We start from the raw sequence: 13,404 nt of genomic DNA on the forward strand, positions 1-13,404 counted from the left end.
AATGATCACTACCTTGTGAATTAACGTCAGCCTCCCAGGAAAAGTGAGTGAGTAGCGAAGGAGAACAGACAGAAAGATCTATAGCTGTAAATGACTGACTAGGTGCATGAAAATATGTGTAAGAGCCAGTATTGAATGGAGCTAGGTTGTTGTTCATGAACATATGCTATATGGCAAGCCCTCTCATATCAATATGGGAGCTACCCCAGAGGGGATTATGCCCATTGAAATCTCCCAAGATTATAAAGGGGGTAGGCAGTTGCTCAATGAGGGTATCAAGGTCTGATTGATTATAAAGCATTTCAGGTGTAAGGTATAGAGAGCAAATAGTGAGGGTACAATCCAAGTAGACACAGATAGCTACTGCCTCCAAGGGTGTGCTCAATGACAGGGACCGGGTGGGCACATGCTGATCAACCAGCAATGCAAATCCCCCATGTCCCCGTCCTACACATAGCCTGTCATTCCGGTATAATGAATAGTGGCAGATAGTAACTGTATTTGTAGGCTGTAGAAATGTGTCCTGCAAAGAAAGACATATGGGATGATAAAAATCAATCAGATGTTTGATGTCAGTCACATTTGATTGGAAACCTCAACAGTTCCATTGAATTAGTGTGGCCATGTGTAATTATTTCAGAGGAGAAGATGGTAGAGAGCCCTTCTGCTTACAATCTTGCTTGTTGTCTTTATTGGATGCGAGTCTATCGCCCTCTATGGATCCTGCTCTAGCACAAATGGTCGGATCTGAATTTACTGGTACACGTACTAATGACTGAGGGTGCAGACGAGTTGTTTGTTTAATTTTTGGGGTATCAAGAGAGGGAGACTCCATAGAAACATCTTGACTTGAAGAAGGTGAAGTTTGGCAATAACTGAAAGGTGTGGTCAGGACAGAGATGGAAGGAGACACTGATTCATGAACTGTGTTGATTTTGGGAAGTGTTTCATTAAGATTTTCTGGTGAAGATTGTGTAGTGGATAGGGTAAGATCTGTTTGAACTCCTACTATAGTAGTAGAACAAGTTACAGCAGCATAAGTTCTGGTCAGAATAGGTAATAATAATTTTCAAGCCTCTGTGTAAGTGAGATTGTTAACTGTCTTTAGACATTGTACATCTTTTTCTTCTACCAATTTAGAGCAAGAGGTAAAATAAGAAGGATGTGTATCATTACAGTTTATACAATGTGGTTCGAGTTGGCATTCAGTGGCATTACGGTCTTAACCACCACAACAGGCACAGGTCAAGGAACCATGGCAAGATTGTTTTGAATGACCAAATTGTTGACAATGGAAACATTGTCTAGGATTAGGAATAAAAGGTTGCACTTTACAATTCAGATATCCTGCTTTTATTGTGGTGGGAGGACGTGGTACAGTAAATGTTAGTATTAGAACATTTGTTGGTTCCAGAATTCCATCTTTTTGAGTGAAGATTGGGTATAATGCTGTGACACCTTGGTTGGTGACACCTGCGAGGATCTCCGATTTGGGGACAGTCCTTAAATCTCTTTCAACTTTGACTCCTCTGGAAGTATTCAAAGTGGAATGAGGAATAACTTCAATGGATATGTCCCTCCAAGGCCTTTGATGTCAGGAGGAATTTGGAATGCTGTGATAAAGATGTCTCCACTAAGATGTGACCCAAATGTAGCTTTTTTTTACTGATTTAGGGGAGCCAGCAAGCCCTTCTGAATAAAAAATGAGGACATCTGCCCTAGAGGTTTGTCACTTAAGGAATACAAAATTAGAAATTGGGGGACAGATTCAAGTGGTGAGTTAGGCCGTACAGATACATCAATGTGTGGTCGTTTTCCAGTAGTCGGGTTTTTCTTGATGGTTTCAAGTTATGTTATTTTTTTTGTTTTAGGAGTATCCATAATAAATAGAAAAATTTTCAGTGCCCTCTGACCCCACCCACCATGGAGCCCTACAAGAAGACACACTACAGTGCCTTAAGGGCACTGCAGCAACACCAGGGTTTCGTGAGCACTATATACCCGAATACCAGTGTCAGACACAATGTTTACAACACCTGTTGTGGACGTCCTATGCTGGAACTCAGATGGCCCTGGCCCAAATGGATTAGCTGATTGATCCTGGGGTGGCTGTCCCAAAACTGCCCATTTACAGGAATTCAAGGCCAAAGTGGTGTGTTGGACCCCTCAACCACCAGGATTCTCTCCTCCCCTTCACGGGTTACCACGCACGGCAAACACACAGGTAGATGTTTAGATCCCAGAGGAGGTAAACTGTAAGAACAGAATCTTCTCTGGGAGGTCTCCTCACCACGTACAGGAATCCACATCGAATGGTAGTTATGTAGTGAATGTCAGTATAAGGTATTCACCATATTTTGGTGTAAATCTACACAATATTTTGTTTATTCTTATTTTACAGAGATATTTATCAATTTTCACTTATTTTGCTCTTACCTCACACTTAAAACAATGTTTTTAAAACACATAAAACCAATCAAGATTTTGTTTTTCTGTCATTAAAATAAGAAAATTCCAAACTGTCAATAACTTCCAATTAACATAAGATACCTGTGGGCTCTTTAAACAAATAAATTAATAAACGTCTTGCTTTTCTAGGCAACATTTCACTACTACTGCTTTACTGATGTGTTTCAGAGAGACAAGTTATAAATGATATTTTGTCTTCCATGTTAAAACTTACTTTTTCTCTTCTATCTTTTTTCCATTTAGAAATCGTGTGGACGTAGTGGTTCTCCTTACACTGGCTTTTGGAGAAGAATCATTAAAACTGGTGTGGAACGACGTGAACCTAATGGTAAAAAACAAAGTTTTATCACACTAACAATTAAATAAACATTCTCTAATTACAAAGTTAATAAAGAGAAAAACAAATTTTCTAAAATCAGAAACAGAAATATTTCAATCAGAAAGATGACTACAATAACATGATCTTAATTATGCCCTGTAAATGAATAACGGATATATAATAATAATAATAAAAGGTTGTATCTGTGTATATGTGGACACCAAAGGGAAGCAAGCTCCTTATTTTAGTATCATAAATCTAAAGACTTACTACTCTACCACTGGGGGACCCATACCTTCAAGAGAAAATAACCTAGAAACTTGAAATTGTGCATCCATACTTAGGAATTTGAGGGTGTGCAACTGAGTATTACTAATATTCTTATCCATGTATCTTGTTAATGTAGTAAGCTAACATAGAAAAGAATGGATGTGCATCCATACTTAGGAATTTGAGGGTGGGCAACTGAGTATTACCAATATTCTTATCCATGTATCTTGTTAATGTAGTGCGCTAACATATAAAAGAATAGATGTGCATCCATACTTAGGATGGATGAGGGTGTACATCTGAGTATTACTAATATTCTTATCCATGTATCTTGTTAATGTAGTAAGCTAACATAGAAAAGAATGGATGTGCATCCATACTTAGGAATTTGAGGGTGGGCAACTGAGTATTACCAATATTCTTATCCATGTATCTTGTTAATGTAGTACGCTAACATATAAAAGAATAGATGTGCATCCATACTTAGGATGGATGAGGGTGTACATCTGAGTATTACTAATATTCTTATCCATGTATCTTGTTAATGTATTAAGCTAACATAGAAAAGAAGTGGTTCCTTGTATAACACGTTTCAATAATGACTTTTATGTCATGTTGTTTAACAACAAAATTATAACCTAATATTTTTCTTAGTCTATGTACTGAAAGTATAAAATTAAATATATAAACTAAAAAATGTGTTGATTTTTAATTAAGGAACCCTGTTGATCAGAAGTTTGTTTTTTACTATTTGTTTTTATTATTTAAGTTTAAAATATATTTACTTTCATGATAAATCTTACATACTTAGCTCTACACTAGGTCATCTCACGCTATGTCTTTACCTTAGGTTAAATTACTAATTTTATTACAAAGTTTAAGGTCCACCCCCCCCCCTTTATGGCTCCCTTACACTCTATTACTAAAATGTAACAGGTTTACATTAATTGAACAGTAAAAAAATTGTAATAGGCTGTGATAAATGTGAAGGAGAGTTGTGATATCAAATATAAATGTGAAATATTTAATGAAATGATAAAGTTCACTGATAATAAATATAAATAATCTTTAATTTAGTGTACTTTCTTTATGAGTGTTTCTTGGAAACAGAAATGTTTGAAAGATTTTTCACTTTTCTTCTATGCTAAAATAAGTTCAGAATACACGTCTTCCTCATTAGCATATTTTAATCAAATAATCCAATATGAAACTGGGTTTATATTACAGACAGACACAAAAACAACCTTTAATCCATAAACTTTACAAAACAACTGTAATTTATTACATTTGTGTGAAAGATAATTTTTGTATAAAAGTCACAAAATACAAAAGCTAATATACACAAACATTGACAAATATCCAACAGCCTTTGTTTAAACTTCTAATAGTCTAAATCACAGAAGTTAAATATATTTTTAAATAGATCCTCAAAATAGAGCAAAGTAAACTTAATAACTAAATTCTTTGAAAAGTAGGTTTAATTTATCAAACAACACTTTATAATTAGAAAATGTAGACCACAGTCCATATTTACCGATGCTAAGTAATTACGTGAGTAAAGAAACAAACAAGAGTACCTTGTTAGTCTCGTATTTCAACAGACCTGTCACACAACTAACTGAAGAATGTACACCATTTCTATATTTGTGTTGTATTACGTGAGTAAAGAAACAAACAAAAGAGTACCTTGTTAGTCTCGTATTTCAACAGATCTGTCACACAACTAACTGAAGAATGTACACCATTTTTATATTTGTGTTGTATTACGTGAGTAAAGAAACAAACAAAAGAGTACCTTGTTAGTCTCGTATTTCAACAGACCTCAGTCACACAACTAACTGAAGAATGTACACCATTTCTATATTTGTGTTGTATTACGTGAGTAAACAAACAAACAAAAGAGTACCTTGTTAGTCTCGTATTTCAACAGACCTCAGTCACACAACTAACTGAAGAATGTACACCATTTCTATATTTGTGTTGTATTACTGAGTAAAGAAACAAACAAAAGAGTACCTTGTTAGTCTCGTATTTCAACAGATCTGTCACACAACTAACTGAAGAATGTACACCATTTCTATATTTGTGTTGTATTACGTGAGTAAAGAAACAAACAAAAGAGTACCTTGTTAGTCTCGTATTTCAACAGACCTCAGTCACACAACTAACTGAAGAATGTACACCATTTCTATATTTGTGTTGTATTACGTGAGTAAAGAAACAAACAAAAGAGTACCTTGTTAGTCTCGTATTTCAACAGATCTGTCACACAACAAACTGAAGAATGTACACCATTTTTATATTTGTGTTGTATTACGTGAGTAAAGAAACAAACAAAAGTACCTTGTTAGTCTCAGATTTCAACAGACCTCAGTCACACAACTAACTGAAGAATGTACACCATTTTTATATTTGTGTTGTATTACGTGAGTAAACAAACAAACAAAAGAGTACCTTGTTAGTCTCAGATTTCAACAGACCTCAGTCACACAACTGAAGAATGTACACCATTTCTATATTTGTGTTGTATTATGTGAGTAAACAAACAAACAAAAGAGTACCTTGTTAGTCTCGTATTTCAACAGATCTGTCACACAACAAACTGAAGAATGTACACCATTTTTATATTTGTGTTGTATTACGTGAGTAAAGAAACAAACAAAAGAGTACCTTGTTAGTCTCGTATTTCAACAGACCTCAGTCACACAACTAACTGAAGAATGTACACCATTTTTATATTTGTGTTGTATTACGTGAGTAAACAAACAAACAAAAGAGTACCTTGTTAGTCTCAGATTTCAACAGACCTCAGTCACACAACTAACTGAAGAATGTACACCATTTCTATATTTGTGTTGTATTACGTGAGTAAAGAAACAAACAAAAGAGTACCTTGTTAGTCTCGTATTTCAACAGATCTGTCACACAACTAACTGAAGAATGTACACCATTTCTATATTTGTGTTGTATTACGTGAGTAAACAAACAAACAAAAGAGTACCTTGTTAGTCTCGTATTTCAACAGACCTCAGTCACACAACTAACTGAAGAATGTACACCATTTCTATATTTGTGTTGTATTACGTGAGTAAAGAAACAAACAAAAGAGTACCTTGTTAGTCTCGTATTTCAACAGATCTGTCACACAACTAACTGAAGAATGTACACCATTTTTATATTTGTGTTGTATTACGTGAGTAAACAAACAAACAAAAGAGTACCTTGTTAGTCTCGTATTTCAACAGACCTCAGTCATACAGCTAACTGAAGAATGTACACCATTTCTATATTTGTGTTGTATTACGTGAGTAAAGAAACAAACAAAAGAGTACCTTGTTAGTCTCGTATTTCAACAGATCTGTCACACAACTAACTGAAGAATGTACACCATTTTTATATGTGTGTTGTATTACGTGAGTAAAGAAACAAACAAGAGTACCTTGTTAGTCTCGTATTTCAACAGACCTCAGTCACACAACTAACTGAAGAATGTACACCATTTTTATATTTGTGTTGTATTACGTGAGTAAAGAAACAAACAAAAGAGTACCTTGTTAGTCTCGTATTTCAACAGACCTCAGTCACACAACTGAAGAATGTACACCATTTCTATATTTGTGTTGTATTACGTGAGTAAAGAAACAAACAAAAGAGTACCTTGTTAGTCTCGTATTTCAACAGATCTGTCACACAACTAACTGAAGAATGTACACCATTTTTATATTTGTGTTGTATTACGTGAGTAAAGAAACAAACAAAAGAGTACCTTGTTAGTCTCGTATTTCAACAGACCTCAGTCACACAACTAACTGAAGAATGTACACCATTTTTATATTTGTGTTGTATTACGTGAGTAAACAAACAAACAAAAGAGTACCTTGTTAGTCTCGTATTTCAACAGACCTCAGTCATACAACTAACTGAAGAATGTACACCATTTCTATATTTGTGTTGTATTACTGAGTAAAGAAACAAACAAAAGAGTACCTTGTTAGTCTCGTATTTCAACAGATCTGTCACACAACTAACTGAAGAATGTACACCATTTTTATATTTGTGTTGTATTACGTGAGTAAAGAAACAAACAAGAGTACCTTGTTAGTCTCGTATTTCAACAGATCTGTCACACAACTAACTGAAGAATGTACACCATTTCTATATTTGTGTTGTATTACGTGAGTAAAGAAACAAACAAAAGAGTACCTTGTTAGTCTCGTATTTCAACAGATCTGTCACACAACTAACTGAAGAATGTACACCATTTCTATATTTGTGTTGTATTACGTGAGTAAAGAAACAAACAAAAGAGTACCTTGTTAGTCTCAGTATTTCAACAGATCTGTCACACAACTAACTGAAGAATGTACACCATTTCTATATTTGTGTTGTATTACGTGAGTAAAGAAACAAACAAAAGAGTACCTTGTTAGTCTCGTATTTCAACAGATCTGTCACACAACTAACTGAAGAATGTACACCATTTTTATATTTGTGTTGTATTACGTGAGTAAAGAAACAAACAAGAGTACCTTGTTAGTCTCGTATTTCAACAGACCTCAGTCACACAACTAACTGAAGAATGTACACCATTTCTATATTTGTGTTGTATTACGTGAGTAAACAAACAAACAAAAGAGTACCTTGTTAGTCTCGTATTTCAACAGACCTCAGTCACACAACTGAAGAATGTACACCATTTCTATATTTGTGTTGTATTACGTGAGTAAAGAAACAAACAAAAGAGTACCTTGTTAGTCTCGTATTTCAACAGATCTGTCACACAACTAACTGAAGAATGTACACCATTTTTATATGTGTTGTATTACGTGAGTAAAGAAACAAACAAAAGAGTACCTTGTTAGTCTCGTATTTCAACAGACCTCAGTCACACAACAAACTGAAGAATGTACACCATTTTTATATTTGTGTTGTATTACGTGAGTAAAGAAACAAACAAAAGAGTACCTTGTTAGTCTCGTATTTCAACAGATCTGTCACACAAACTGAAGAATGTACACCATTTTTATATTTGTGTTGTATTACGTGAGTAAACAAACAAACAAAAGAGTACCTTGTTAGTCTCGTATTTCAACAGACCTCAGTCACACAACTAACTGAAGAATGTACACCATTTTTATATTTGTGTTGTATTACGTGAGTAAACAAACAAACAAAAGAGTACCTTGTTAGTCTCGTATTTCAACAGACCTCAGTCACACAACTAACTGAAGAATGTACACCATTTTTATATTTGTGTTGTATTATGTGAGTAAACAAACAAACAAAAGAGTACCTTGTTAGTCTCGTATTTCAACAGACCTCAGTCACACAACTAACTGAAGAATGTACACCATTTTTATGTGTGTGTTGTATTACGTGAGTAAAGAAACAAACAAAAGAGTACCTTGTTAGTCTCGTATTTCAACAGATCCGTCACACAACTAACTGAAGAATGTACACCATTTTTATATTTGTGTTGTATTACGTGAGTAAAGAAACAAACAAAAGAGTACCTTGTTAGTCTCGTATTTCAACAGACCTCAGTCACACAACTGAAGAATGTACACCATTTTTATATTTGTGTTGTATTACGTGAGTAAAGAAACAAACAATAGTACCTTGTTAGTCTCGTATTTCAACAGATCTGTCACACAACTAACTGAAGAATGTACACCATTTCTATATTTGTGTTGTATTACGTGAGTAAAGAAACAAACAAAAGAGTACCTTGTTAGTCTCGTATTTCAACAGATCTGTCACACAACTAACTGAAGAATGTACACCATTTTTATATTTGTGTTGTATTACGTGAGTAAAGAAACAAACAAAAGAGTACCTTGTTAGTCTCGTATTTCAACAGACCTCAGTCACACAACAAACTGAAGAATGTACACCATTTTTATATGTGTGTTGTATGAACTGAATATAGTAAGTCTTACCCACGACTTGTGCTACTACGGAGATCAGGAAATGCTCCATGTTTAAACCCGAATCTTGGCAAACCCAGAAGGGCATCCTCTCTTCTATGAACAACATCTACAGAAACATATATGATCATAACAACTTGTATAAAGATAATACATAATAAATAATTTTATGGTTTACTAACAATTACGTTTGCATTATTTTTTTACTTCAAAATGTTTCATTTGAAATATAAAAACTTGAAAGGGTGACTTCTCCACTCACTCTGCACTGTAAAGATACAAAACCTACTAGCAGCAATAAAAATATCATCTGAACTGACTTCATTTTAAAACCAAACTTTTAGGCTTTATTTAACAATATATGATAAATAAAAATCTAGAAATGAACTAAATAAAGAATAAAATCTATATTTAGTGCAATGTCAGAAGCCATAAAACTGAATCAACAGAATAACTGTTTTCATTTTGTGAACTTAGAAGGCTGAGAAGATATTTACATTACTTGATTGGAAAAACCAAAGTAACTCGTAATAAAAACTAAAACAACTCTAGTTTTCACTTATAAACAGTATTTATGATGAGTCAAAGTAGTAAGTATCAGTTGTACAACACTACAGATCTAACAGAAAAAAAACAATATTTAATATATAAAGATTCTGTATTTCTTATTCAAACAAAAGAAAAAAAGGAATCTCAGGTTCCAGTTAAGTCTCTGTGAAAAAAAACACCTGATAACTGATCAGGTTCCATTAAGTCTTTCTGAAAAAAACCTTATAGTTTATCTCATGTAACAAGTAGTGTTATTAAAAATCAGAGGACGGTAAGTATTTTGACTGTGCAGATGGTATCAAACAAGAGATTTTCAAAAGATCCTGCTGAGAAAAAAAAAATTACTGCAAGTTACTTTGGCTGCATACATTATAATAAAGGTCTGATGAGGAACCAGCACAAAACTAGCTGAACCGTAACCTGTTTATTACAACAGACATTCTGCAATATATAAATCATAACATTAGCACTGGCATATAATGCATATCTCTCAACCCATAAATGACTGAGAAAACTAAAAATTTAGGGTCCAGGGCTAAGCCATGGTGGAGAACTCAGGGAGGTCCCATGCCCAAAACCATATTTCATACTTTTAGAATGTAAATAAAGGGCCTTGATAGCTTTTCAGCATGTTGTTAAAACTAAAGTGAAAGGAAGTGCTTGTTCAGATATACTCTTCCTTGAAATAGTTTTATTTCTTACATAAAACTTTGTAATTTTAACAGAATATTCTAAATACTTACTACATTTTGCACACTTATAAGTTTGTTCAACATATTAAGGTCTCAAAAATTACTGTATACCAAGGTTTAAAAATAAACCTTCCTCAGAGGATTTACATAACCAATAAAAATCTCTCTCTGACCAATAAGAAACTCTCTCCCTTCTGGTGGTTTCCCATAATCATATATTCAGGTATCATTCAAAATTCAAAGAATAAATTAATAAAGAAATCCTTCCTAGTCCCTTCTAAAAACATCTGTATGTTACTGACTAACAAAGTACTACCACTAACTGCATGTCACAGCAGCTACAAACACAACATATCCTTATGGTAATGTTGATGTAACACTACTAACTCCATGTCATAGTAGACACAAACATACATATCCTTATGGTAATGTTGATGTAACACTACTAACACCATATCCTTATGGTAATGTTGATGTAACACTACTAACTCCATATCATAGTAGACACAAACACACATATCCTTATGGTAATGTTGATGTAACACTACTAACTCCATATCATAGTAGACACAAACACACATATCCTTATGGTAATGTTGATGTAACACTACTAACTCCATATCATAGTAGACACAAACACAACATATCCTGATGGTAATGTTGATGTAACACCACTAACTCCATATAGTAGACACAAACACAACATATCCTTATGGTAATGTTGATGTAACACTACTAACTCCATATCATAGCAGACACAAACACAACATATCCTGATGGTAACGTTGATGTAACACTACTAACTCCATATCATAGTAGACACAAACACACATATCCTTATGGTAATGTTGATATAACACTACTAACTCCATATCATAGTAGACACAAACACACATATCCTTATGGTAATGTTGATATAACACTACTAACTCCATATCATAGTAGACACAAACACACATATCCTTATGGTAATGTTGATATAACACTACTAACTCCATATAGTAGACACAAACACAACATATCCTTATGGTAATGTTGATATAACACTACTAACTCCATATCATAGTAGACACAAACACAACATATCCTTATGGTAATGTTGATGTAACACTACTAACTCCGTATCATAGTAGACACAAACACAACATATCCTGATGGTAATGTTGATGTAACACTACTAACTCCATATAGTAGACACAAACACACATATCCTGATGGTAATGTTGATGTAACACTACTAACTCGATATCATAGTAGACACAAACACAACATATCCTTATGGTAATGTTGATGTAACACTACTAACTCGATATCATAGTAGACACAAACACAACATATCCTTATGGTAATGTTGATGTAACACTACTAACTCGATATCATAGTAGACACAAACACAACATATCCTTATGGTAATGTTGATGTAACACTACTAACTCGATATCATAGTAGACACAAACACAACATATTCTTATGGTAATGTTGATTAACACAACTAACTCGATATCACAGTAGACACAAACACAACATATTCTTATGGTAATGTTGATGTAACACAACTAACTTCGATATCACAGTAGACACAAACACAACATATCCTTATGGTAATGTTGATGTAACACTACTAACTCCATATAGTAGACACAAACACACATATCCTTATGGTAATGTTGATGTAACACTACTAACTCAATATCATAGTAGACACAAGCACAACATATCCTTATGGTAATGTTGATGTAACACTACTAACTCGATATCATAGTAGACACAAACACAACATATCCTTATGGTAATGTTGATGTAACACTACTAACTCGATATCATAGTAGACACAAACACAACATATCCTTATGGTAATGTTGATGTAACACTACTAACTCGATATCATAGTAGACACAAACACAACATATCCTTATGGTAATGTTGATGTAACACTACTAACTCGATATCATAGTAGACACAAACACAACATATTCTTATGGTAATGTTGATGTAACACAACTAACTCGATATCACAGTAGACACAAACACAACATATTCTTATGGTAATGTTGATGTAACACAACTAACTCGATATCACAGTAGACACAAACACAACATATCCTTATGGTAATGTTGATGTAACACTACTAACTCCATATAGTAGACACAAACACACATATCCTTATGGTAATGTTGATGTAACACTACTAACTCAATATCATAGTAGACACAAACACAACATATCCTTATGGTAATGTTGATGTAACACTACTAACTCGATATCATAGTAGACACAAACACAACATATCCTTATGGTAATGTTGATGTAACACTACTAACTCGATATCATAGTAGACACAAACACAACATATCCTTATGGTAATGTTGATGTAGCACTACTAACTCCATATAGTAGACACAAACACAACATATCCTTATGGTAATGTTGATATAACACTACTAACTCCATATCATAGTAGACACAAACACAACATATCCTTATGGTAATGTTGATGTAACACTACTAACTCCGTATCATAGTAGACACAAACACAACATATCCTGATGGTAATGTTGATGTAACACTACTAACTCCATATAGTAGACACAAACACACATATCCTGATGGTAATGTTGATGTAACACTACTAACTCCATATCATAGTAGACACAAACACAACATATCCTTATGGTAATGTTGATGTAACACTACTAACTCCATATCATAGTAGACACAAACACAACATATCCTTATGGTAATGTTGATGTAACACTACTAACTCGATATCATAGTAGACACAAACACAACATATCCTTATGGTAATGTTGATGTAACACTACTAACTCCGATATCATAGTAGACACAAACACAACATATCCTTATGGTAATGTTGATGTAACACTACTAACTCGATATCATAGTAGACACAAACACAACATATCCTTATGGTAATGTTGATGTAACACTACTAACTCGATATCATAGTAGACACAAACACAACATATCCTTATGGTAATGTTGATGTAGCACTACTAACTCCATATAGTAGACACAAACACAACATATTCTTATGGTAATGTTGATGTAACACAACTAACTCGATATCACAGTAGACACAAACACAACATATCCTTATGGTAATGTTGATGTAACACTACTAACTCCATTAGGAGACACAAACACACATATCCTTAT

At 33.8% G+C, this 13,404-nt stretch overlaps 1 protein-coding gene across 13 annotated transcripts in view; it reads right to left on the reverse strand.

Annotated features, from left to right (window-relative positions):
- The window catches only part of LOC143234680 (dnaJ homolog subfamily B member 6-like), a 72,288-nt gene that overhangs the window by 20,205 nt on the left and 38,679 nt on the right, over nucleotides 1–13,404 (reverse strand). For all 13 annotated transcript variants that reach the window (XM_076472234.1, XM_076472228.1, XM_076472227.1 and 10 more), the window contains 2 exons: nucleotides 8,998–9,094; nucleotides 2,684–2,791 (listed from right to left, as the gene is read on the reverse strand). In XM_076472234.1, coding sequence (XP_076328349.1) covers nucleotides 2,684–2,791; nucleotides 8,998–9,094 — 205 coding nt within the window. The remainder of the gene's footprint in view (nucleotides 1–2,683; nucleotides 2,792–8,997; nucleotides 9,095–13,404) is intronic.

Source organism: Tachypleus tridentatus, chromosome 12 (assembly GCF_004210375.1).
Source record: "Tachypleus tridentatus isolate NWPU-2018 chromosome 12, ASM421037v1, whole genome shotgun sequence".
Taxonomy (NCBI): domain Eukaryota; kingdom Metazoa; phylum Arthropoda; class Merostomata; order Xiphosura; family Limulidae; genus Tachypleus; species Tachypleus tridentatus.